The following is a 26,971-nucleotide window of genomic DNA, read 5'->3' on the forward strand; positions in this document are numbered from 1 at the left end:
AAGAAGGAGGAAGAAGGAAGAAGAAGGAAAAAGGAAGAAGGAAAAAGGAGGAAGAAGGAAAAAGAAAGAAGGAAAAAAGGAAGAAGAAAAAAGAAGGAAGAAGGAAGAAGGAAAAAGGAAGAAGAAAAAAGAAGAAAAGAAAGAATGAAGTCAGTAGATGAAGAAAGTAAAATGATAGGGTAAAAAGGATGAAGGATGAAGATGGGAAAATGGTGAATGAAATATGCAAACTGAGGAATAGAGTGATATAAGGAGAGAGAGAAGGATAATAAGAAAAGAGATGATAAGAAAAGCAAGAATTAGGTTCAGAATTAATGGATACAAGACGTTAATAAAAATGAGAGATTGTAGTTGTGTTGTGTTGTGTTGCATTGTTTATGGTGATATAATGTATTCTATATGAGATTATAACATCACCAAAATATTAAATAAAATAAAGAAAAAATTAAATACAAAAATAATTCAATTTCCCCTAAACACAAAAATTTAATCGAAATCAATAAGGTAATAATTTGACTTTTTAGAGAATGAAGAGGAGTTTCTTAAAAGCCTAATGAAAGTCTTTACTGTAATCTCCCGACGCTGTGTAAGTAATGCTAATAAAAACACAACACTTAGAAGCAGGAATAAGGTCTTAAGGAGAGAATGGCTGTAGTGAACTAAATTCCTTGCTTGATAATTGCATTCTGAGGCGCGGGGCATCTTGTGTGCAGTGAGGAAAACCAATTAACAAAGAACCTGCAAAGGTTTCAAGTTGTTTTACTGCGGGAGAGAGAGAGAGAGAGAGAGAGAGAGAGGAGGGGGAGAGAGAGAGAGAGAGAGAGAGAGAGAGAGAGAGAGAGAGAGAGAGAGAGAGTAGGGGAGAGAGGGGTAGAGGAGAGAGAGGAGAGAGAGAGAGAGAGAGAGAGAGAGAGAGAGAGAGAGAGAGAGAGAGAGAGAGAGAGAGAGAGAGAGAAGAGAGAGAGAGAGAGAGAGAGAGAGAGAGAGAGAGAGAGAGAGGGTTATGTAGTAGTGTGGTGGTTGTTCCCTTAGGTGTTGGTGGTTGTGGTAGTTGCCGTCTGGTGTGATGGTAGTGATATTACTTCCTAGTGACAGCGATTGTGGTAGTTATCTAAAGTGGTGCTAACAGTACAAGTGAAGATAGATAATAGTAGTAGTAGTAGTAGTAGTAGAAAATAGTAGATATAGTAGAAATAGGTAGTCATAGTAGAAATAATTAATCGTCATCGTGTTAATTGACTGTCACACCAATAACAACATTTGCTGTCAGACAAACCCTCCAAACTAAACAACACACACGTCACCTCAACACAGTGAAGTAAAGACCAACAGTTACACAGAGAGGAAGGAAAATCTATCTACACTCGTATCTATAAAGCGCAACAGGGCGGCGAGAGGAGGAACACCAGATGCGTAGCCAAACACCCTGGACAATTCACTCTTAACAAGCTGTGTGCGTGTGTGTGTGCGTGTGTGTGTGTGTGTGTGTGTGTTTTCAAAGGTGGTGAGCCTCGGAAAAATGAACCCAACTTTTCAACCATTTATTTTTAAGGGACTGAGGCAGAAGTCCAGCATTCTCTTGCGCCGCTGCTGCCCACTGAGCCAGGGGAGGGTGGGAAGGGGGAGGGTGGGAAGGGGAGGGTGGGAAGGGGGGAAAGGGGAGGGTGAAAGGGAAGGTGGGAAGAGGAGGAGAAGGAAGAAGAGAAGGGACGAAAGGAAGGAAGGGATACAGGAGAATGAGAAGGGAGTAGAAAGAGGAGGAGGAGGATGATGAGAAGGGAAGGAGATAGGTGCATAGGAGTAGGATAGGGTGATGGGGAGAGGAGGAGAAATAGGTAGAGGGGAAGGAAGGAAGGAAGGAAGGAATGTAAGAGGATGAGAAATGCATGAGAAACATGAAGAGGTGGAGAAGGAGGGAAGAATGTGGGTGAATGGATCTTGGATAGAGGAAGAGGGAAGAGGAGGACAAGGAGAGGAGGGGGAAATAGAAGAAGAAAGGGATGGAGGAGGAAGAAGGGAGGTGAGTGAAGTGGGGAAGTAGAGTTAGAATGGAGGGAGAGGAAGAGAAGAGAGGAGGCAGGTAGATGGAAGGAGAGGGGGGAGTAGGGGGTAATTAAGGAAGAGGAAAAGTAGCGGATGGAGAGGAGATGAAGGAGGTGGGTAGAGGGGATAGAAAAATAGATTATATAGAGAGGTCATGAGGAGGAGAGGGGAGAAAGAGGAAGGCGAGCTTTTTTTTTTGATAAAGAGATAAGAACAGAAGATAGAGGGAGGGTGCCGAGGGAGAGAGAGAATAGAGAACGAGATATAACGATGAAAGGGAGAACAAAAGGCTGATGAGGGGGATATACATTAGCTTTGAGGGAGAGAAGGAGAGAGAGGAAGCGTTGAAAGAGAGATAACGATGAGAGAAGAAATGGCGTTGGAGAAGATGATAACGAGATATTTACATTAGAGAGAGATAGAGAACAATGCAAAAAAAAAAAAAGGTAAAACATAATTAATAAAAATTACCCATTAATTCATTATTTACAAATTTAACTCTTTAACAAAACTGTGTACGTGTTTACCATTAACTTATCCTCCTGTTGACACTCATGTTTGTGTGCAAGGATGGGTGATACACTCAGCTCTGATGTCATGGTAATATGATTAGAGACGCGTCATTCTGTAACAATCAATTACTATTTTAATACCCGGTGTGTACACAAACAAGCAGAAAGGCAAACGACAGTAAAACAAACACCAATTAAGCCAACGTCAGACTCTAATGCCTGTAAACAATATCATGATTGTTTCATTGTAATTAGAAATGCATTCAATGTATCTATTTATGCATGAAACTGTTAGGTTAGGTTACGTTTAGGGCTTACATTAGGTTAGGTTAGATCAGGTTAGAATAACTTAGGTTATTCCACTGCTAATCTGATGGCCGCCACAGAATGGCAGCCACAACTAAAGTCATGGCCGCCATAGCTAAACTGAAAACCGCCACAGCTAAACTGAAAACCATCACAGCGAAACTGATAACCACTACAGCTAAAGCAATAGCTGCCACAGCGAAAGTAAAAGCCACCACAGCTAAAGTGTTAGCCAGCACAGCTAACTCTCCCGCTTTGACCGAAGTACTGTTACGTGGAAAAAATTAATTGCTATACACGGGGTAAATATATCAGTGTGGGCAAGTAATTATAGTTTGTGTGCAGAAAAATACCGAAATTAACTTCATAAATAATTGTTACGAGGGAAAATAATTAATTACACACATACATTTCGTTTATATGGGTAAATAATTAATTACAATGGTGGATAATTATCATGGAGCGAATTATAGTACACTAAAATATATACATAATCACTCGGATAATAAAGAAAAAACTGATAATGAAGGAAAAAAGGAAAACTAATTTATTTAGATGTAAACTCTAATTACGTTGGAATAGGAAAATGCGAAATGCGTTTGGAATAAAAAAAACTATGTTGGAAATGGGAAAAAAAAAGATAATTATAGTGAAAAAAATGGTGATTTGGAAAGGGAAATAATAATTTGAAAGGAAATATTCTCTAAATTAATACTGAAATATACTGTATATACCTGGCAGGGAAAATTATGTAAATGGCAGGGAAAAATATATATACTGCTGGTAAGGACAAAATAAATTTGGAAAAAACAAATAGAAAAATAGAAAACTACAAATATAGATTGAATTTGGAAAATAAATCTAGAACGGAAAAGAAATTTTCAAGAAAAACAAAAGCTGGAAAGAGAAAAAAACTATCATGTTGGAAGGAAAGAAACTCGACCATATATAGAGAAAGGAAGGAAAGTGACAGGCAGGAAGTTGTCATAACCTGAGATGAAGATTGTTGTGGTTGAATGTGGGTGCGCCAAGTCCGTAGACTTGCTAGTGATAATGTTAATCTACACGAAAAATATTTTTGTTTGTGTGTGTGGCAGCATTATGTTAGTGTTAAGGTGCAAGCACTGCTTGCTCCCTCTCACTTTCAGCTGCCGCCGCTGGCTAGCCCTCGTGGTGAACAGGGAAGCAACTTACATAAGTCTTCCCCTGCCAGTACACAGCCTCCTAACCATCAAGACTCCTGCTGTGCCTCGTGGGCCCAGGCTAGACCAGCATGGAATCTCGGAGTAGCAGTGGGCCCCAGAAGGACGGGGCACAGGCTCACTGGCATGTGGACATGTAATGGCGCCTACCAACCACCGCCCCGCTGCCTTGCGGATTAACTTTGGCAGGTATAAGGCAACGGGAGTAAACCCCGAACTAAAAATCTGCGGTGGAGCCCTACTTCAGGCAGACATGCTTTCAGATTTCCAGCAAGACCCCAACGACGATGTGGGCGGAAGAGGTGACCACAGTGGAAACCAAACGACTACACCGGCAGACGAAGGCCATCTACCAAGGCAAAATCCAACAAACTGGGCTATCGGCAGTCCATTGCAAGTCTCCCTCTCCCCAGTCGTTGCAACACTTGCACCACTGGATCAGGAAAAGGAAAAGCCAAGATGTGTGGTTGTAGCCTACGTTCCTGCCTCACAACATAAATCAACTCACACGCAGCCATAACCCAGCTCACTATACCTCTCATCATCATCAAAGTCCCTTACGCCTCCAAAAGTCCTATGGCGACGGACGAGTGGCGACGGGGACAGGCAGAGATGAATGCCGGGAGTCTCTAATCACAACTCTGCACATGGGCGGCACAGATAAGATGGTCGTTTATGCACTGGGATCTAAGCAGCAGTGCAATCCTGTCCTGTCTGTGTGACGGAGCAGCCTTTACGAGGGGCCACTCTGCCCACCCCACACGGGTAGGGGGGCTAAAAAAGGTGCCCTAAACATAACCTGCCTAAAACCCAACCTAACTGGGCAATCGCACCCAGTAAGGTCATCCTTATGCGGTCGAAAACAAAATCAAAATCACAGATCCAAGCAAAAACAAACCAAACAACCTCTTATGGTCGCTGCATGGAATGTCAGGACCCTTCTGGATACTGGCACAAATGCATTTCCTTGTGGCAAAAGAGCTGGTTAGGTATCAAATCGACATAGCAGCCATCAGTGAGTCCCGGCTCCCAGATGAAGGCCAACTCTCAGAACAGGGGTCTGGCTACACCTTCTGGAAGGGTAAGCCTGCTGCAGAGAGAAACCGCATTTATGGAGTTGGCTTTGTCATCCGCCAATGCATCCTACACAGGCTAACTGAAATGCCTATTGAGATCAACGAGCGCCTCATGACGCTTCGAGTTCCACTGAATCACTTACATTATGCCTTCTTCATCAGTGCATACGCCCCAACACTGGATGCAGAGGATGACATCAAAGAGGCCTTTATGCCGCCCTTGACAGTGCTAACCTCTACCCCCCGAGAAGAAAAGGTTGTGCTCCTTGGCGACTTCAATGCCAAAGTTGGCAGAGATGCTGACATTTGGCAGGGAACCATAGGGAGAAATGGACTAGGCAAGTGTTATCCCAACGGCCTATTCCTCCTTGGCAAGTGTGCTGCTCATAACCTCACTATCACCAATACCTTGTTTAGGCAGGCCGACAAGTTCAAGGGATCGTGGCAACACCTACGATCCAAACACTGGTATCTCATTGACTACATCATTGTCAGAGAAAGAGATCGCCGAGATATCCTCATCACCAGTGTCATGCGTGTCTCAGACCACTGTGACACTGTGTCAGATCCAAGCTCTCACTTCACGTCACCCCAAAACGGCGAAGACAGCAAGCCTCCAGAAGAGGTTTTAATACTAATCGTCTGGAGGATCCAGCGGTAACACATGCTTTCAGAGAGCAGCTCGAACATGGGCTTATAAACAACCCAACAGCAAACAACTTGAATTACATTGCCGAATGGGACACTCTTAATACTGTTATGACAAAAACCTGCAGAGATCCTCGGCAAGATCAAAAGAATACACCAGGACTGGTTTGATGAAAATGACCCGGCAATGAAAGTACTCATCGATGATAAACGTGCTGCTTTTACTGACGGGCAGAACAACCCTCAGTCTCGGACCAAAGCTGATACCTTCCACAAGAAGAAAGCGGCAGCCCAGCGGGAACTTCGCAATCTAAAGAACGACTGGCTTAAAAATAAAGCACGTGAAGCATAAAAACTTGCAAATCAGCACAAGATGCGCGAATTTTTTATTTGCACTGAATCATTTTATGGGCCAGTCACTCGTGGTGCAGCTCCCCTTCGCCCATCTAACGGTAACTAAATAATTAAAGACGACGAAGGCCTCCTTCAGCGCTGGAAAGAGCACTACCATTCATTGCTCATCCGAAACACCGATGTGGATTTCCTGACTACCCAACAGGTCCCTCAGCATCCAGATTTGACCCACCTCAGCTATCCTCCATCCCTGAATGAGGTAGCTACTGCCATCAAACAGATGAAAAATAACAAAGCCTCAGGGCCTGATGGAATCCCAGCCGAGGTGTTTAAAGCAGGAGGACCACTGCTTATCAGCCGTCTCCACTCTCTCCTGGAAAATATATGGGAAAAGGAGGAAATCCCCCAAGCTCTTAAAGACGCCTCCATTGTCAATATCTATAAGAACAAGGGAGACCGGTCAGACTGTGGCAACTACCATGGGATCTCACTCCTCTCCGTAGCTGGCAAGATTATCGCCCGAGTCTTCCTAAGCAGAATTCTTCCTGAGGCGGAAAATACCTCCCAGAATCTCAATGTGGTTTTAGACCATAACGTGGCATGATCTTTGCTGCCCGCCAGATCCAGGAAAAGTGCAGAGAACAGCGTCTTGACCTGTACATGGCCTTCATCGACCTAACCAAGGCCTTCGACTCGGTCAACAGGGAAGCCCTCTGGTGGAACCTCAGCCGTTTTGGCTGCCCACCAAAATTCATCGCCATTGTGAGGCAACTCCACGATGGCATGAACGGCAGTGTCATGCACAACGGCACCCAGTCAGAGTTATTCCCCGTCCAAACAGGGGTTAAACAAGGGTGTGTACTGGCACCAACTCTCTTTTCCATCTTCTTAGCTGCCTTCCTTATTCGTGCCAGTCCCAATTTAGCCAGTGGGGTGAACATCGAGTACCGGGTGAAGGGGGGTCTTTTCAACATAAGACGACCCCAATCAAGAACAAAGGTGTCGGCAGCTTCCTTTACTAAACGTCAGTATGCAGAAGACCTCACCCTTGTTGCTCTCACTGAAAACGACCTACAGGAGATTCTGAACACCTATGCAGACGCGATTGCACACTTCAGCCTTGTGGTGAATGTACGTAACACTCAGATTCTCCTTCAAACTGCCCCTGGTTCAGACACACCTCCACCATCCCTCCAGCTTAACGGTATTACCCTCTCTATTGTTGACCACTTTCGGTATCTCGGCTTCCACCTGTCCCATATCAACAAAGACAACAAGCTGGAGGCTCAAGCCATAGAACATGCCTTCAGAAAGCACCTCGACGATGGGTTGATAAACAACCCAATAACAAAGAACCTAAATCCGAGTGCCGAATGGGATATCCTCAACGCTGTCATCACAGAAACCTGCAGCAAGACCCTCGGCCAGATCGAAAGAAAACACCAGGATTGGTTTGGTGAAAATATCCAGGAAATCGACGTATTCGTCAATGGTAAACTCTCTGCTCTCACTGACTGGCAGAACAACCCTCAGCCTCGGACCAAAGCTATACCTTCCACCAGAAGAAAGGGGTGGCCCAGCGCAAACTTCCCTATCTAAAGGATGAACGGTGAAAAAGTAATGCGTGGAGTGCACGAAATTGCAGATAACCCAAGATGCGCGAATTTTTTAATTCCACTAAAGTACTGTATGGCCCAACTACTCATGGCTTGCCCGTCCCCCTGCTCATCCGACGGTAACTCCCTAATTAAAGACAATGCAGGAATCTGTTAGTGCTGGAAAGAGCACTACCATTCCCGGCTCAACCGAAACACCGATGTGGATGTTTAGACTACCTAGCAGGCCAATCAGCACCCGGAGCTGACCCACCTCGGCTATCCTCCATCCCGTGATGAGGTAGCAACTGCCATCAAACATATGAAAAATGACAAAGCCTCAGGGCCTGATGGAATCTTAGCCGAGGTGTATAAAGCAGGAGGACCTCTACTTACCAGCCGTGTCCACTCTCTCCTGGAGAATATATATAACAACTACTGCGGGATCTCGTTGCTGTCCATAGCTGGCAAGATTATCGCCCGAGTCCAACAAACTTCTTCCCGAGGCAGAAAACTTCCTCCCAGAAATTCACTGTGGCTTTAGACAATCACCTGGCACCACTAACATGATCTTTGCTGCTCGCCAGATACAGGAAAAGTGCAGAAAACATCAGACCCTCAGTCGTTTCAGTTACCCACTAAAATTCATTACCATTGTGCGGCAACTCCAAGATGGCATGAACGTCAGTGCCCTGCATAATGGCACCCAGTCTGAGTGTTTTCACTATCCAAACGGGGGTAAAACAAGGATGTGTACTGGCACCAACTCTCTTTTCCATTTTCTTGGCTGGCTTTCTTACTCGTGCCAGTGCCAATTTAGCCAGCGGGGTGGACATCCAATACCGGATGAAGGGACTTTTCAGCATAAGACGACTCCAGGTAGGAACAAAGGTGTTGGCCAGTTCCATCACTGAACTTCAGTATGCAGACCTCACCCTCGTCACTCATATTGAACTCGACCTACAGTAGATCATGAATACCTACACAAATGAGTATGCACACTTCGGCCTTGAGATGAATGAACATAAGACTCAGATTCTCTTTCAACCTACCCCTGGTTCAACCACACCTCCACCTTTAATGTTATCCACTTTTAATATCTTGACTCCCACCTGTACACCACCGCGGATATTGATGAAGAGGTTCAACATCCGTACCCCTGTCATCAACTGTAGGGAGCTGAAATAATCTACAAAGTTGCACGTATATCAAACAGTGGTCCTCCCCATCCTGTTATATGGCAGCGAGACATGGGTCACATACAGTAGGCACCTCAAGGCACTTGAAAACTTTCACCTACGTGGTGTGCGTTCCATCCTCCGAGTTCGCTGGGAAGACAAGAGAACAATTGCCAGTATTCTCGCTGACACCAACTGTAGGAGCATCGAGGCTACCATTACCCATGAACAACTACGTTGAACTGACCTTGTTACCCGCATGGACGACAGTAGGCTGCAGCTACTTTACAGTCACCTAACGAATGGTAAACGAAACGCTGGCGGGTAACTGAAAAGGTATAAGGATAGTCTTAAGACAAACCTGAATAAGTGTCAAATCGATTCCCTCATCACATGGGAGACGATCACGCCACACCATAACGCTTGGGGGGCACCACACGAAGTGGTGTCAATACTTTCGATTTAGCCCGACTGCATACCTAGGCAGACAAGTGTCAGCGCCGGAAAGACGCTGCCACCGCTCCTCCTGCACTAGATGTAGCCCTCCACACGTGCAACATCCGTGAACAGCCCTGCCAGTCCCGTATCGGCCTCTCGAGTCACTTCAAAGCTCTCCAACGAAGGTGGCAGCTTTAATAACTCATATAATTTTATCATAGCTGGATGATCGTCAAACTCGATTCCAAGTGACAGAAAAGCAGTAGTAGTATGTGTGTGTGTGTGTGTTTGGGTGGGAGTAAGGGCTAGATTTAATTTCCAAAGAGAAAAACATCATTTAGAGAGATTCCCAACACAATCTCGTCTCTCATCTCCTGGTCAGTGGCAGGAGATACGCCCACAGCACACACGTTGACACGCCCATCCCGTCCATAACACGCACGTTGACACACTCACTCCGCCCATAACACGCACGTTTAGATGCCCACTCCACCCACAACACACACGTTGACACACCCATCCCGCCCATAACACGCACGTTGACTAGCCCACTCCGCCCATAACATCCAGGGTCCTGAGGTCAGAGAAGGACTGGAGAGATAGACTGTGTGGCAAGCGAGGGAGGGGAATGTTTTTACGAAGCCACATGACTATTATCTCTCCCTCACTGTAGTCAACCTTTAACTCTGACCACAAATTCCCCAAAGTACATCAGAAAAAACCATCCTCAGCTAAAAAATAGTAATAATATTGATAAAATAATGAAGCCTTAAAATAATCTGAAGCTTTACCATAACCAGAGGAGTTCTCGTAATTTCCTTTGAGTCGGAGATCAACTTGCGAATCTCTGTGCCTCGAAAAAAAAAAGTTGAGTTAGGTGACGTAAGTTGTCTTGCTGGGTGGATCCATCTGTTGCTTCTGTGTGGTCATATCCTCTCCCCAGCTACAACAATTCATTAACTGTTTTTTTTTTGTTCTGTCCTTCCCTAGTGATTTAGGGGTTAGATAAATTCTCTCTCTCTTTCCTCTCTTGTACCCTCTCCTCCTCCTCCTCTTCCTGCCCTTGTCTTCTTCCTGCTCCTCGTCCTCTTCCTCCTTTCCTGTCCGACATAATATTGACTACTGTCTTTCCCATCCGACGTCACCCACCTATTCCACCCTTCTACTAACCTTCTATCTGACACAACACTGCTTTCCCTTCCAATCCGAGCTGACACAACGCTGCCATCCCCCTTCATTCCCATCTGACACACAAATGCCCTCTCCCTGTTTCTATTAATCTGACACATAACTGCCTTCCGTCACTCCCTGCTTCCCTACCTGACACAACCACTGGCGTCACCTCCCTTTCCATAACCCTCTCCCCCCACCACCCTCCCATTAAAAACATACCTGGATCAATTCTCCCCTTCCCTCATTACAGTCTTCCCCCATCACTTCCTCTCCCCATTTTTTTTTCTTTTTATAGGTCAGTCCTCCCTTCCTACCCCCTCAGCACCACTATTACACAACCTTCCCACTTCTCCGTTCTCTGTCCCTCCCTCAGTCCTTCCCACACCTTCTCTTTCACCTCTCACTCACTCTCTCCTCTCTTCCTCACAGCATCAGTTGGTTTCTCCCCACCTGCTCTCGCCCTCGCCCCCTACAAATTCCTTTATGGGCCACACCACAACCACTTTAAAGAGTTTCACCCCCTCCCCATCCCATTCCCCTTCTCCTCTCCACATACTCCCCCTTTCCTTCCAATCCTACAAATTCCCTTTACGAGCCGATTCCCCACCTCTCCCCAGCACCGCTATAAAACACCCTTCCCCTTTCCCTCCGTGCCTTCCCTTGCCATGCCTCCCTTCCCTCACAGCGTGTGGTCACCTCCTCCTCCTCTTCCCCAGTACCACCAACCCTCTTCCTCCTGCAGGTTGATTCACAATCTCCCTGTCAAATCCACTAAGGTAATCCTGGCCTTTGTAACAACACAGGTGGACGTTCTCCCTTCCTCCCTCCCTCCCTACCTATCTTCCTCCCTCCCTCCCTACCTATCTTCCTCCCTCCACCCTCCCTCCCTACCTCTCTTCCTCCCTCACACCTTCCCTCCCTTCCTCCCTCCCACCCCACCTCTCTCCCTCCTGCTATCCTTCCCTCCTGCCATCCTTCCCTCCCTATCTCTCCCCCTCCTTCCCTCCTTCCCATTTTGTCCTGTTAGATGGCTATAAAATAAGAAGTGTTCTGGGAGTTTTGTTTTGTTTTTCTCTCCATTACGTCTCGTGTGTGTGTGTGTTAATCCCCGTCTTTCCTATGTCTGTCTGTATGTTTCTCTCATTATCTATCTGTTTTTCTATATATCTGTCTCTTTTTTTGTGTCTGTCTGTCTCTCTGCCTGTATCTCTCTCTCCTCTGCTTCTCCTGCTTCTCGCTCTTCTGTACACAACTATTGAAATTGTTTTTCTTGGTCTGTCTCCTGGATAACTACCACCAGTTTTGTTTTTCTCTCGAAGTGATGAATTCTACGTGTTTTTTTTTTTCTTTACATGCCATTGTTCTCCTCCTCTCTGTCTCTTTCTACTCTACCTCTCTCCCTATTTCTGTCTCTCTACACACCCTCTCTTCCTATCTCTTTATCACTACCTTCTCCCTGTCTCTCTGCCTCTACCCTCCCCCTATCTCCCCTCTCTATCTCTCTCCTGCATCTTTTTGTCTTTCTCTTTTCATTGGCCTCTTCCCTCCCATCAAACACTACCTCTACCTTTGTTTACAGTCCAACGTGTGTGCGTGCGTGTGTGTGTGTGTGTGTGTGTGTAGTCGCGGAGAACGAGGAGGTGGGGAGGGAGGGGGAACGTTTGAAGCCTTCCCGTTCCTCTCCCTCCCTACCCCTCTCTCCACCCTGAAAGTTGATACGAGAGTTGAATTCTACAAGATAATCGTCTTTAACACAGTATCAGGGGAGGGGGAACTGCGACTCTCTCTCTCTCTCTGCCTCTCTCTCTCTCTCTCTCTCTCTCTCTCTCTTTTACTGCGTCACTTCTTTAAAGCCAGTTTCAATAACTCACTTCACAAACTATTCCTCCCGTTCACTCTCACGTATTTACTCGCTTCCTTCACCCTCTCTTTACACAATGCTGTATGTCGCCAATTACAATAAACAGAAGCATTAAGCCTATCACGCTAAATGATTCCGTGCCACAATAAAAGCTTTACCTGGGATTACAATTTATTCAATAGTGTGTCAGCTAACTTATAAATAGTGAGAATTAAGTGAAAAAAGTAAATCTAGTAATTGCTATGGTATTACTGTCGCCTGTGTTCGGATGGTGGCTGTGGCTTGGGTAACTAAATATCTAATGTTGTTGTATCATAATTATTTAGTAGTGTTGCTTATAATCCTTCAAACTTCCCCCTCATTTACCATCTCCTAAAAACAATCCCTTTCCCCCAAATAACTCCAAAGTACTTCCACCCCTTCCCACCCAACAACAAGCATTAGACCTTCATCCTTATCTACAGGCGTCAAGTCAAATCAGGAGTAGCCTGTAGGTGAGGGGAGGGGAGGGTAGTGTTTGTGGTCAGTCACTCAGTCAGTTCTTGACCTACACCAGATGTCAGATCAACTCGTTCTGCGGGACTGAACTTCTGCCCAATTATCCTGACATACTTTATCGTATTACCATTTATTATCGGACATTATCGCATCTATAGATCCAAGAAATATTCAGGTAAACAATGTCCCGAGATAGAAACAGCCATGCAACTTAAATTTACCACCACAGCTTATCCCAACATCGACTAAGTAGTTTTAATTTCAATATATTCTCTATGTTAGCTGAATGGTATATAAACAGAATATCATGGGGGAAATTTTGACAAGTCTTTAATATTTTTTTTTATCTCAGCTCCTTAAAGCTAATCAATCTAATTAGGCTGAGGGTTTCATTCATTGTTAAAAGTATAGTGGTTAAGTTAGTATATAAATTGTAACAACTTCTCTCCCTGAAATTATTTATCCAATTTCTAAAAGGCTGAGATATATTAAAGTATGGTTGAGGGTAGACTTCTCACACTGTACACATAAAACCTATTTCTTATCTCTGGCTCTATTCCATCGTCTTTTCCATTTCATTGTCTTTTAACTATATCCTCTTCCCTCTACGCAGAAACTATAGGCAATTTCCTGTTCCATACTTAGTTCCATTTCATTTATATTCACCATACACTTCCTTTAACCCAGAACCTATTTTCTTTTCCTCTATTCCATCGTCTCCTCCTTTCCATTCATCTTCACCTTCCTGCCCCTTTCCTTCTAACCCCCCCCCCTCTCTCTCTCTCTCTCTCTGTCTTTCCACACCGTCGCCTCGCCAAAATCACCCCTCGCTTACTTGCTCAGGAAACTATCGATTAACAATTTCCTGTACCAGCTAAGGTTACCCCATATTTGTGTTGCCTCTCTGATCCTAATGTCTCCTCCTCCTCGCGTGCGTGTGTGTGTGTGTGTGTGTGTGTGTGTTTGTGTGTGCCAACCTCCCATCGACTCCTCCCTTCTGATATGTTCCACACCCTACAAACGACCCAAACCCTCCCCTTCTACACAATTCAATTTTTTTCTTCCTGGTGTATTTTTTCTAAATGGCTGTGTGCACCTGTTCCTCCCATTTTACCTGGGATGAGAGAGAGAGAGAGAGAGAGAGAGAGAGGGGGGGAAACCATGTATCAAAGATAATCTTATACATGACACGGATGTTTATTTTTTATTCTTAGCTTTGTTGTTTTAGATAATAATAATCAATAGGTGTAGTTTTTTGTTTTATTCTTATTATTAATGTGTGTGTTGTCGTGTCCTCACAGCACCACTGGTGGCCGTGTACGCTGTGCGGGGACAGACTGCTCAACTACCGTGTAACTTGACCACAGCCCCTGAGGATCCCGTCATACTGGTCCTCTGGTACAAGAATGGCACAAAGACCCCGGTGTTCAGGTAAGACTCTCACACTATCTTCTTTTCTCTCTCAACTCTCCCGTGTGCGAGTTACCTGAGTAATATTCAACCTTAAATATTTCTTATTTTATAAACTCTTGAATGCAAAAACTATACGGCGGTGTTCAGTAACAAAGAGCCACATAGAAAAATTATTAAAACTCAAACAGGTATTGTGTATCACAGAGACGCCAGGTAACACACCTCCTCAGTCCAACTTGTAGAAGGTGAAAAAAAAACACTCGGGACTTTTCTATGAATGATAATAGAGAGACACTGAGAATAATTCAAGGATGCATTGTTCCTCTGAGAGCTATATAATTACCATATTAATTAACCTCTTCCTTTTACCTGTAAACAGAGAACAAAGACGAACACGGACACCAGACCTTCCTCAGTTCACTTTGCCTCCACACAACACACGTCACTAACACAACTTATCTCAAGATACATGTAAAGTCACACATTAACCACAACTCTTATGTATACTCCTCAATCTACAACTTGCTTGTAGGAATATACTCATCTACAACCACTCATCTATGTTGGCCTTATATCATCTACGACAGACATACATATATACTCATGTACGAACGACTCTTAGAAATGTTACTGAACAGCGGATAAAGACCCATAATCACCGAACTACCAGAAACAAACACGACAACTGCTAAAGACAGACTTATCTACTTAATTCCTTCACACACGCAGACTCATCTACTGTACTGTACCATTGAAGTACTAAAAGGTAAATACAACAGCCTCTAAAATCAGAATTATCCACACCGTTCTTTCACGTACACGCATCTGCCTACAACTGATCCTTCATACTCTGTCTCACGAAAAGCTGAAGAAAATTCCTAGTGTTACGTTCTCCCACAAATGGGAACCCCGTCAGTGTGTGACCAGTGAATCGCAGACCACCTGGTAGAGTCCATCATCTGATAACAGTGGGTAGAGGAGGTAATGTTACCTCTTGGGAGTCAATATTACTATTGTTATATTTTATGGGCACATGTGTTCACATTTAACCCGCTACGAAGGTTGACTCTATACAAGATGTTACTTAATTTCTATCCCATACTCAAGTTAATCTATGGGCACCGTAGGGGGAGGTCACACCTACTCGTCGTCCTCTGACCTGACTTGGCTTGGCTTCAGCGCTGTACGAAGCTTGGTACAGGTGTGAGAAGTTACCTTGTGTGCCTTGGTTATCTCGGTACCTCTACCCTATAAACGTGGACTGTATAATTATGTACCATAACCAAACTGTATAGAGGAAAATACAGTGTGACGTGATATATTGAAGGTGGCACCCAGTCCCCGCCATTAAGGTTGAGGTCAGAGGTCAGACACCGAGGTGCTAGGCCAGCGTTCTGCCTGCTGCAGCCTGCCTCCCTCTTACGTATGGGACTATAGAGGTCAACTTACCTCGCATCATAAGAGGGTTGCGCCTCCCAGCCACCGTTCACCACCTGTGTGCCACACACTAGGGATAACCAAACTAACTTATACAGTATTTCGCGCATTGTGAAGCAGGGTGTTATACTTAGTGACTTCACATCAGTGTCAGTGAGCTATGACCATGTGTAAAGTGGTATTTGTGGGTGTAGTGTAGTAACCAATGTGACAGCTTCTGGCATCCACAGTGCCCTGGAGCCCGCAAAGCCTACTCCCGGGCCCGGCCATGTGGCTCCCTCCCTCCCTCCCTCCCTCCCTCCCTCGCTCCGCTGATGGTTGGCGCTTACCACACGTGTTAATGACTTCATGTGGTGTCTCACGTGACTAGGGTCGTTATACTGGGATGGTGGGAACAGAAATTTAACAAGTGAGTTAGTGAATATTGGGTGTAACTCCTATCAGTGTTACTCAAGGCTCACTTCAAACAACTCAGCCCATTCACACAAGTCCCTGTTACCCGGACATCGCTGACCTACATATAACCTCTCTGCCCCAGTGTATAAGACCTGGATTCCATTTAAATCTAACCATGGCAGGAGTCGACGCCGGGGGGCGCTCTGCTGATGTTCCTGACGAAGGAAACGAAGGAGGTGAGGAGGACAGTCATGGCGACACTGAAGCTGACTTTCAGAAGTTTAAGACTCGTCAGCAGAAACGCGAAATGGGGACCCAGGGAAGGAAGCAGAGTAGAGCCAATAGGTGCATCCCTCCCATCGCTCCCCGGGCTAACTACAGGCGCCTTGCCTTCCCCGAGAACACAACCTTGATGAAGATTAAGTGGTTGAGAGCCCTGAATGAGGAATATTGCACGACTACACTGAATGTTGTCATGCCAGGTAGCGCCCCTCGTTTCGTCTATGTAGGCAGAGAGGAGACGGATGCTATCCAACGCTTCATTGATGGAAAGGTCGGCTCATTACATTTCATTAAGCGAGATGAACCTGTCCGACCCAAGAAAATGAAGGAATACCTTGTCACCCACTTCCCCAAAGGGTATTCCCCCCAGTGGCGCTCTGTTACTTCCGGGCGTCCACAGAGCAAGAAGACTTTATAAGGATGGTGCACAACTTAGTAGGATTATCTTTGTTTGGAAGAGGAAGGAACCACCTGCTGGAGAATACTGATTCTTCGGCAAGTACGGTACCCCTAGCAACATCAGTCGGTGGACCCCTCCTGTGGTGTGCTACAACTGCTTCTGGGTCAATCATGTGGCGAAATACTGTCACAAGACAGCCACCTGCGGCATCTGCGCAGAAATGCAAAGCAGGAGGAGCTGCCCCACCAAGGAAGCTGCCTCTCTAGGAGAGAAAGAGAGCAGCCCCCACACCTGGGAGGCAGTGTCCCAGGTGCAGGGAGGTGGGTGTGACGGCCTGGCACCCCGGTTGTCCTGGGAGGCCGCCTCCAATAACGGTCCCATTTAGTGATGCCAATGCGGCCGGATCGCCTCCACCACCTGAAGTCAACAGCCACGGTGACTCTCCTTCGTTAGCCAATGCAGGTCAGGCTAAAGCCTGCCAAGTAAGTGTACTAGTGAACAATGGCAGTGATAGTGTCAGTGGAGCTTCTGAAGGAGCTGGTGCCTCCTCTCATAATGATGCCAACTTGAGGGTGAGTAGCCAGAGCGAGACCGATAGTGATGGAAGCATGGATGGGGAGAATGAGCCCCAGACTGCCAGCGTGGTCTCTTTAATAACCCAAGGTCTGAAAACTGACCATAACCCTGTACTTCTTCCAATATTTACGGAGGAGGAACTCGCGTGACTAATGAAGGAACCTGTGTATAAAAATCCTGCTGGAATAAGGGCTGTGAGACGCATTATCAAGAACTCAGGGTGATGAATTTGAAACGGTTAACTTATTGGTCAGGTTGATCTATGAAGCCAACGAGCGACTCTCTATACTATATTCAAGGTGGAACGAGTAACACGAGCGCTTAGGTTTATTTCATGGAAATACCGCAGAATTAATGACCTACAATGCTTTGTTAAAGTTTTAAACATTGATGTAATTGGTTTACAAGAACCTTACACGTCCAGCACCCAGAAGAAAGCTGCACCCAGGATAGCTGGGTTTACAGCATATGATTTGGTTGTAAATGGATTAAAACTCACAATGATGAAAGTATTCACAATCAACAATTTACAGTAAAGACAGCAAACAGTCAATTTTCGCTGTATAACATCTATGTTCGGTGTAATGAGCTGCGAGCGGACGTGTTACCAAAGCCATCAGGTAACAATGCTATGCTGTGCTTTAACTCTCGTCACACTGTCCTCGGTGATGTCCAGTGTAACTCTAATGGGAGGGTGTTCGTGAATTACATCAATAATCATAATATCACTGTGTACGACACAGACAAAGTGACACATCTGATGGGGGGCAGACTTGATTATGTGATTGGGTATAACCTAGTAGACAGTAATATCAAGGCTAAGGTCATCTCAGACCACCTAGTCAGTGATCATTATGCAATACTTACTGAATACACTGCTGCTGATGTCAAGTGTGAACCCCATCCTAAGCTCAGAATTAACATCCCAGATAATCTTAAACTGCACTTCAAGGCCTACATCCACAGATGGTATGCTGGATATACACCTGGGTCAGTGGATGAATTTTGCTGTGATCTTGTAAATGTCATTACCACATATTATACCACCTGGGTTAAGTCAAGGAGGAAGGGGGCAGCACTAAACCACCTCTGTGGACACATGACCCCATCCTCACCAAAGAAGGAGAGAAGGTACAACAGCTTGCCAACACTTATAAGCAAAATAAAACTAGTGATAACCTCTTGGCATTCCTCAAAGCTAACAGAGCATTTCGTGAACTCAAAGGTCAGGTGAGAAACACCTATTGGGAACAATTCTTACAGGGGATTAATATAACAACCACTCTAGCAGAAGTGTGGAACAAAATTAGAGCCATTACCAAGTCACCCACCCCAGTCCAACTTCATTACAGCCCTGCAGAATATGCTGACATGCTATAAGACCAATGGTCTAGTGCAGTGGTTCTCAACCTTGTTTGCCCCATGCACCCCTTGCACCATATGTCAGAATGTCATTCCCCCCTCCTTTCCAAGATTGTCTGCCTCAAAAAGTGCATTCCAAATAATATGCATATAATACTGAAAATCCTTTATTTTTTCCATATTAGTACATATACATTTACAATTTTACATGGATTATTTTTATAGTGGAGTTTTACAAATTAAATGCCAATTGAAAATGTTGATGGATTTATAAAACTTGAATAAAAGAAAATAGTTTTTTTTTTATTTATAATGAATTACTTAACAGACCAAACTGAAGCATAATGCAATAAACAAAAAGTTCAATAGAAAACCAGGATATTGTAAATTTGTAATTAATTTTATTCAGATGAAGATTACAGTCAATGAGAAACCTGTGATTGTTTTTTCTTCGCCAATTCTGGGATACGCGGAGGAGTGCTTGAAAGGGCACAACGCAGGTCATTTTCTACCTCTAATCTACTACGTTGCTTCGTTTTAATTTGCAACAGAGTTGAAAAGCCTGACTCACAAAGATATGTCGACACAAACGGAAGCAATACACGGATAGCTCTTTCTGCCACTTTTGGGTAGGAATCGCACATCAAGGGCCAAAATTCTGTGATTGATTTCTCATCGAACATATCTCTTGCTCCCGAATCAGTTTCCCCCACGACCTGAATTCCCCCCTGGTTGAGAACCCCTGGTCTAGTGTGTCACAAATCACTTCCCTGCCTCCTGACATATAGCAATATCTTAAAACCACACACAGTAAAATCAATAAACAGTGCGGTATCATGTATCACACTCGACAGTCACTCACTCTCACAGCAATGAAAGAAATCTATCATGATCTTGTTTACCAACACCTGATACACTGTCACACACTATGGGGGCCTCTGGCTCTTCAAAAACACAATCTCTGGTTACTGCACAAAAGAGAGTTGTACGGACAATGACCTACTTGAAAAAACAGATCACACAAACGAAAAATTTGCTATATTGAAATTTTTAAGATTCGAGGATATTAACACTTACTGCTGTGCCCTCTTTGTTTATAAATCTATCAATCACTTGCTTGACAATAATTATTCCCAGTTCCGGAATAATCAGAGATACAACTTAAGGCACCCAGAGCTACTACGACCACCCCCAATGCGCTCCTCTCAGTCCCAGACCTCCATAAAATATCACAGTGTGAAGGTGTGGAACAACTTACCCCCACCCATCCGAGCAAAGACTTCGCTCCCTTCCTTTAAATCATCTCTAAAAAAATATCTATTGTCGAAGTATTAATATTTCTTGTAACACTTACTATATTTACAGTACCTGCTTTTATTGTACCATCAAAACCGTTTTATCGGAAATTATCATGTAAATAAATAAGTAATTACCATTGCAATAAACATAATTGCCAACTAGACAATCCTGACAGCTCTGTCCTCTTGTTCAACCTTATTACAGTACAACCCAGGTTGTACTGCTCCCTCATTATACTTATGTTTTTCAATTCCACTGTACTGTAATATATATATATATATATATATATATATATATATATATATATATATATATATATATATATATATATATATATATATATATATATATATATATATATATATATATATAAAATAAAAAATATAAATAATAAATAATAAAATAAATAAATATTGAAGTGATAATCGTGGTAACATTATGAGATGTACTTATTACCACCATGCTATTGAACTATTCCAGATGATACTAAATGTTACAAAATACTTCCTTGGGACAAATGTATAGTATATATCAGGTGCCTCAAAGAGAGCTCAGGTTCTTAACTGACTCAGCCATGTTAATATTGTTATTATTATCCACTCTGTATCTTTATTTTTCTGGTTAAAATGTTTCAATTCAACATTAATAGGGGTTTCAATATTGAAATAGCCTGTTCCTCACCAGAGCTTACTGACCAGTTTCCTATAACGCACCACGCACTAACAACAGCACTAATAAAAGGCGAACCATCCTCCCTTGGTGAGGATGGCATAACCTATAACAACCTGAAATTGTTAAATGAGGTCTCTAACCATCCAATTTAAAGTTCCGGAAGTTGATCGAGTTAATGATATATACAAATAACTATCGAGAAAACCACAGGATCAAGAAAATTTCCCAAGCGACTTTAAACTGCAAACGTGATCCCGATCTTCAACACAGGAGATAACAGCGACTTGGTGGAGACGCAAGACTCCCGAGCAAATTACAAACACAATATCTGATATATAAAACTGACTTGGACTTACCTGATTGGTGTGTTGAGGTCCCTCGATAAACTGTTGACTTTCACCTCCCTGGAAAAAAAATATCAGATTAAACTTCCATCCCACTTTAGTACTATAAAAAAAAATTATACAAAGTTATATATTGACAGGATACGAAGGATGTGTTTCTTTTAAAGTAATGATACTTTTTTAGTTGAGAGGATAAAATAATGACTAAAACCCTAGAAACTTTACCAAATCACTGTTGTTGTTGTTGAATGTTATTACTGCGCCTCAACAATGAAGGTCCTTAAACACATAAGATTACTAATACACCAGTCCTCAAGGTTAGGTTAAGTTACGTTACGTTATTTGATTTGGTTAGGTTAGGTGTCTTTTGGCTGTTGAGCAATGTGTTTTTCCGATGTTAAAATCCATGGTTGTCTACTTGAAAAAATTTACCGTCCCTTCTTAGGTTTTCACTCAACACGAATGAACCGAGACGCCATTTTGTAAACACTGGCAGCAAATTTCCTTATTTCCCATATAACTATAACAATGTCTATGTATACTACCAAGTAAGGCCTTGAGAAATGTTATTGGCAAGAGTTTTTAAGGGACTAAGGCAATGTTATATAGCTTTAACAGTTGGTTGTGTTACGGGGTTGAGTCAGCACCGGCCCACAACTACCTCCTCGCCGTGTAGCCTCCTGTACAGCCTCATATTCAACACATTAACCCCAACAAACACACAAATACAACCCGTGTTCACCACCACTTACCAACGATGACACTGTAGCACTTTATAACACTCCACGGAGACGCTTCCTAACACGGCGACAGCAGCCATACAACTGACCGTCGGGGTTCATGACACTGATTCATAAACCATCTCAAAGCAGGTGTCGGAGCTTCATGGGACTGAATGAACCTGTCGCATTGCTGTGAGTAGACTTCGATTGTATCAATTTCAATTTACCAAATACCTGTTTCGTTGATCTAGAACCCATGTGGCCCACTGAGATGAGGACGTGTCACTTATGTGCCTTCGTAATGTGGAAACTTGCGTGGTAACGTTTCTCTTTTCAGTATTGGTCTCATAATTTTTTCTTTCTAATTTAGTCTTGATCTCACATTAGTGATTTGTATATAAAATCGCCAGGCGTGATCAGCTGCACCAGTTTGGACACCCGACAACTATACTCGGCGACGTTTTGTTAACTCATCTTTGGGTTGAAAATCAAAACTGAACCAGAGGACTCGCAAGGTTCGCTCCAGCGGATCATTCTGACTGCCGATGACAGATTATTTGAAGGGACTATGCGTATAAAATCAAATTGTCTACGCACGTATTTACAACCTTCATCATCGATACACATACACTTCTGTATATAAACCCCCACGTACACGCACTAACAGCCACTTGCCCGTGATGGAGGAGAGGGAGTGGGTGGTACGCCGAAGTCTTTAGTAAGATTGATGACACCGGGGACAGCGCTACCGCCGTCGCCATCTTTGAAGAGAATTGTGAAAACAAGTTGGAGAAGATAAATGATGATAATGCAGGAGATATAAGAAGGAAGAAAATGATATGAGGAAGAAATAAGACGAAAGAAGGATAAAATAAGATAGATGGATTACAGTATTGAGGATGAAACAAGGAGGAAGAAGAAAGGGTGCAAATCTTTAATCACTTTAATGGGATCATCATTTGATCAATAATGGAGTCATCTGGAGGCTGACACTCAGGTCCTACTCGATCAAGATTCAAGATATATATTATACTTTACCTGAGGGGGACCACCGACGGCTCTCCCTAACACACTGACACCGACGGCGGCTTTCACTAGCACACTAACACTGACGGCTTTCACTGACACACTAACACCGACGGCTCTTCCTAACACACTAACACCGACGGCTTTCACTAACACTGAAGGCTCTCCCTAACACACTAACACCGTCACTAACACACTAACACCGACGGTTCTCCCTAACACACTAACACACTAACACCGACGGCTTTCACTAACACTGAAGGCTCTCCCTAACACACTAACACCGTCACTAACACACTAACACCGACGGTTCTCCCTAACACACTAACACCGACGGTTCTTCCTATAACACACTAACTTTATACGAAAATTACAGACGATACGGGATGTAATCTGTAATTCAAATGAGTTATGTGGGAATCTATTTGATTTTTTGTCTCGACGGCAACTCTGTCTTTGAAGGTATAATTGGTGTTGACTCAGCAGAAGGTTGACACAATGAGGAAGAAGGAGGAATTTTGTAGGGGGGGAGAATTAAGGCGGTAGAGTGGATAATCTCGTGAAGTCAATATTGGAAGGGAAATTCGAGATGATTAGCGTTAAGATAAAAAAAATTGTCTATAAAGCGGAATTAATAAACACCTCACACACGAGTTATTTACACGAGTTATTTGTTTAGTTTCCAGTCTCCATCCCTCCTACCTGTTATTGTTACAACATATTTTTTTTATCTGCGGTTAGTTGTGTTATTGTGATTAACTAATGATTAGTGTTGATATATCTGACTTTATCCTTCTTATAGAAATTACAACTAATAAATATTTGCTCCACATGTTTGTCTTATGTGTGTCTATTATTGTTCAACGTTATTTATAATTAGTTATTATTTTACTGTAAAAATTAGACGAAATTGCAGAAAGAAGGTGAATATTTGTCTTTTTTTTACGGGACTACTTCACCCGGGCACAGGTCACTGACCCACATCGGGGCCTGGGGGGCGAAAATGTGATAATAATAATAATAATAATAATAATAATAATAATAATAATAATAATAATATTAATAATAATAATAATAATAATAATAATAATAATAATAATAATAATAATAATAATAATAATAATAATAATAATAGTAATAATAATATTAATAATAATAATAATAATAATAATAATAATAATAATAATAATAATAATAATAATAATAATAATAATAATAGTAAGAGAAACAATTGAGACCCTGCAATTGTGTGTAAATGAGGCAGAAAGTCAGATCACCAACCTGGGACTTGGTCACAATTTTCGTGATGCCATATGGCAGCAGGGTCTACCATTAGACAATACACTATGCTTCCAACATCTTCCCAGGCGGTAGTACCTTCCTGTTTGGTAGCTGCCTACTACCTACTACCAGTTGTAGTAACATCCTTAAACATATCATCACTCGTGGGTTATTAAAAACGTCAGGCGAAGCTGATTACCCCGTCTGGCACTGTTTTTGTGACACATCATTTGTACCTGTGTTTCTCCGGTTTACGCTGAGATAAAATAACTTGTAGCACCAGTAATATTCCCCCCGTGATTCTCTAATAACCTTTAACCCTTATCTCCTTCCTCTGCGCTCCTACAGTGTGGATTCTAGAACGCGGGGGCACCACCAGCAGGAGGGGAGCGGCAGCATGAGAGCGTCTGACGCCTTCGGGGGTCGTGCCACCTTCCAGGAGCATCGGCGGTGGAGCTGGGCGCTGGTGGTGAGGGAGGTGGAGTTTAGCGACCAGGGCGAATACCGCTGTCGCCTTGACTTCCAGTCCTCACCCACACACAACGCCAGGGTCCTTCTTCATGTTGTGGGTGAGTGTTCTCTCTCTCTCTCTCTCTCTCTCTCTCTCTCTCTCTCTCTCTCTCTCTCTCTCTCTCTCTCTCCATATCGTAGCTGAGTGTTGAGACAACCTGTGGGATTTCTTTCTCCTGCCTTTCATTATCTCTTCAGCCTCACCATTACACAAACGACCGCCATATACATCACCCTCTCACCAGTACATTACCCCGCCATTACTCACAGTACACACTCATCCTCGCCCTAAAGGTGAGCAATCACTAACAACCACAAATTACCTACCTGGTGGTATTGTTATTCTTCAGGAGTAAAAAATGACGCTACGAGACAAAAAAAACAAACAGATCAGACTATTTAGTGCATTTAAGGGATTTTTAAAAGACTGTATTTTCACGGGACTTACAAAACCCGGAGTGTTTCATCCTGTGAGAGAATCGCTCAGTGTTGAAAACTTCCGAGGAACTATTGTTTATGATGAAATAAAAGAACTGACAAAAGCCTTTAGAACTATATTTCTCTTTTATTTACTTTGAGATGTATTGTCCGTTACCAAGGAACTATTCATAAGTTTATATATATAATTACTTGTTAAATACACCAAAATTACTTGTAGGTAATTTCTCGCCCTCTCAGTTATACATTCCTTTCCCTATCCGTCTTCCCAGTTCATCTATGTATTTTTCAAGTTAGTCTCGACAGTTGGACGTAATCACTCTTACACCCCCCCTGTGGTTATGTATGTATGTATGAATGTATGTATATATGTATGTATGTATGTATGTATGTATGTATGTATGTATGTATGTATGTATGTATGTATGTATGTATGTATGTATGTATGTATGTATGTATGTAACAGTAAGTGGCTGGTTGGTGGGTTGTGTTACTCTGTTAAAGTGTATCACGTTTTATAGCCCATTTCTGTCTGTTTGTCTTTAATTGTTTTTCTTTCTGTCTATCTTACTGTCGTCCTTAACCTGTCATTTATCTGTATATGTGTATGTCAGTTAGTAATTCTTGCTTTGTTTACGTTTGAAAGAGCTGAGGTGCCAAGTATCACCTTGTCCAACGCCGGCCAAAGTCAGACAAACAGACCAGCGTAACTTTCTTGTTTCATTAGTTACGCTTTGTATTAATCACTCCCATCAATGACACTTTTTTTTTAGTTATTCCTTTATCAATCACAACTTCTTTTGTCATGCTTCCACCAATCACCTTCGCATCAACTACTTATATAATTAATAACAGTTTTATCAGTAACATGTAACACAGCACCAATGATTTCCTTTCCATCAATCACTCCTACATCAATTACCTTTCCATCAATCACTCCTACATCAATTACCTTTCCATCAATCACTCCTACATCAATTACCTTTCCATCAATCACTCCTACAATATTTTTCCCCACCCAATACTCTTCCATCCATATGCACCACCACCTTCCCTGCCGCATCATCTGCCTCACACGTTATTCCTGACAGTCAACAAATCCTCAGAAACATCCTCTCCATTTTCACTCACCTCCTGGACGACAACGATATTTTTAGCCTGTAAAACGGAGGTGCCATATTTCCCACCGACTATCCATCACACACGCACACACACACACACACACACACACACACACACACACACACACAAAACACACACACACACACACACACAAATGATAAAAATCAAAACAAACTCCTCCGCCTTGCTCGTCAACTCACACCACTGGAAAGCAAAAATATGCCTGGGCGACGCCACGAAAACTCCGACCAGTCAAAGTTAGGGAAGTTGAGCTATACCACATGTGTAGCTAGTGGAGTGAGGCTGACTGGTCGTCCGCCTAGGGTATTTACTCACCCAAGCCTGCCTGTGATGGTCCACACACACACATACACACACACACACACACACACACACACACACACACACACACACACACACACGCGCGCGCGCGCGCGTGCACCCAGAGACCCCTCCGAGCCCACAGGTTGAGGTCGGTACATTAAATTTCCATCTGTATGTATGTCAAGATGTCAGAAAAAGCCTCTAACTGATTCACTTTAAAGTTATGATAAAAATCGTGGTTAAAAATAGAATCAAAATCACACTTGAAGGTCACCCAGTACTTGTGTCAGTGTATAGAATGAAGATGAATTAATGGAGAGAAATGTTTCAAGTTGTTGTAGTCTTGTACACAAACAGAGGTCCACCTCACCTGTGTAATCCAAGGTATTAGTGGTGTTAATATCACTCTAAACACCTAATAATGATTACTTATCGATGTTCTTCATTATCAGCATTATTAATTGTATTTTGTAAAACTTCACT

At 43.2% G+C, this 26,971-nt stretch overlaps 1 protein-coding gene across 1 annotated transcript in view; it reads left to right on the forward strand.

The window, feature by feature from the left end:
- Positions 1-4,350: 4,350 nt before the first annotated feature.
- LOC121865955 overlaps positions 4,351-26,971 on the forward strand; it is a 66,689-nt gene continuing 44,068 nt past the window's right edge. Inside the window, exons 1-4 of the mRNA XM_042365523.1 lie at positions 4,351-4,420; positions 7,412-7,633; positions 14,186-14,315; positions 24,443-24,663. Of these exons, the coding sequence (XP_042221457.1) occupies positions 4,351-4,420; positions 7,412-7,633; positions 14,186-14,315; positions 24,443-24,663 (643 nt within the window). The remainder of the gene's footprint in view (positions 4,421-7,411; positions 7,634-14,185; positions 14,316-24,442; positions 24,664-26,971) is intronic.

Source organism: Homarus americanus, unplaced genomic scaffold, assembly GCF_018991925.1.
Source record: "Homarus americanus isolate GMGI-L3 unplaced genomic scaffold, GMGI_Hamer_2.0 scaffold39152, whole genome shotgun sequence".
NCBI lineage: Eukaryota > Metazoa > Arthropoda > Malacostraca > Decapoda > Nephropidae > Homarus > Homarus americanus.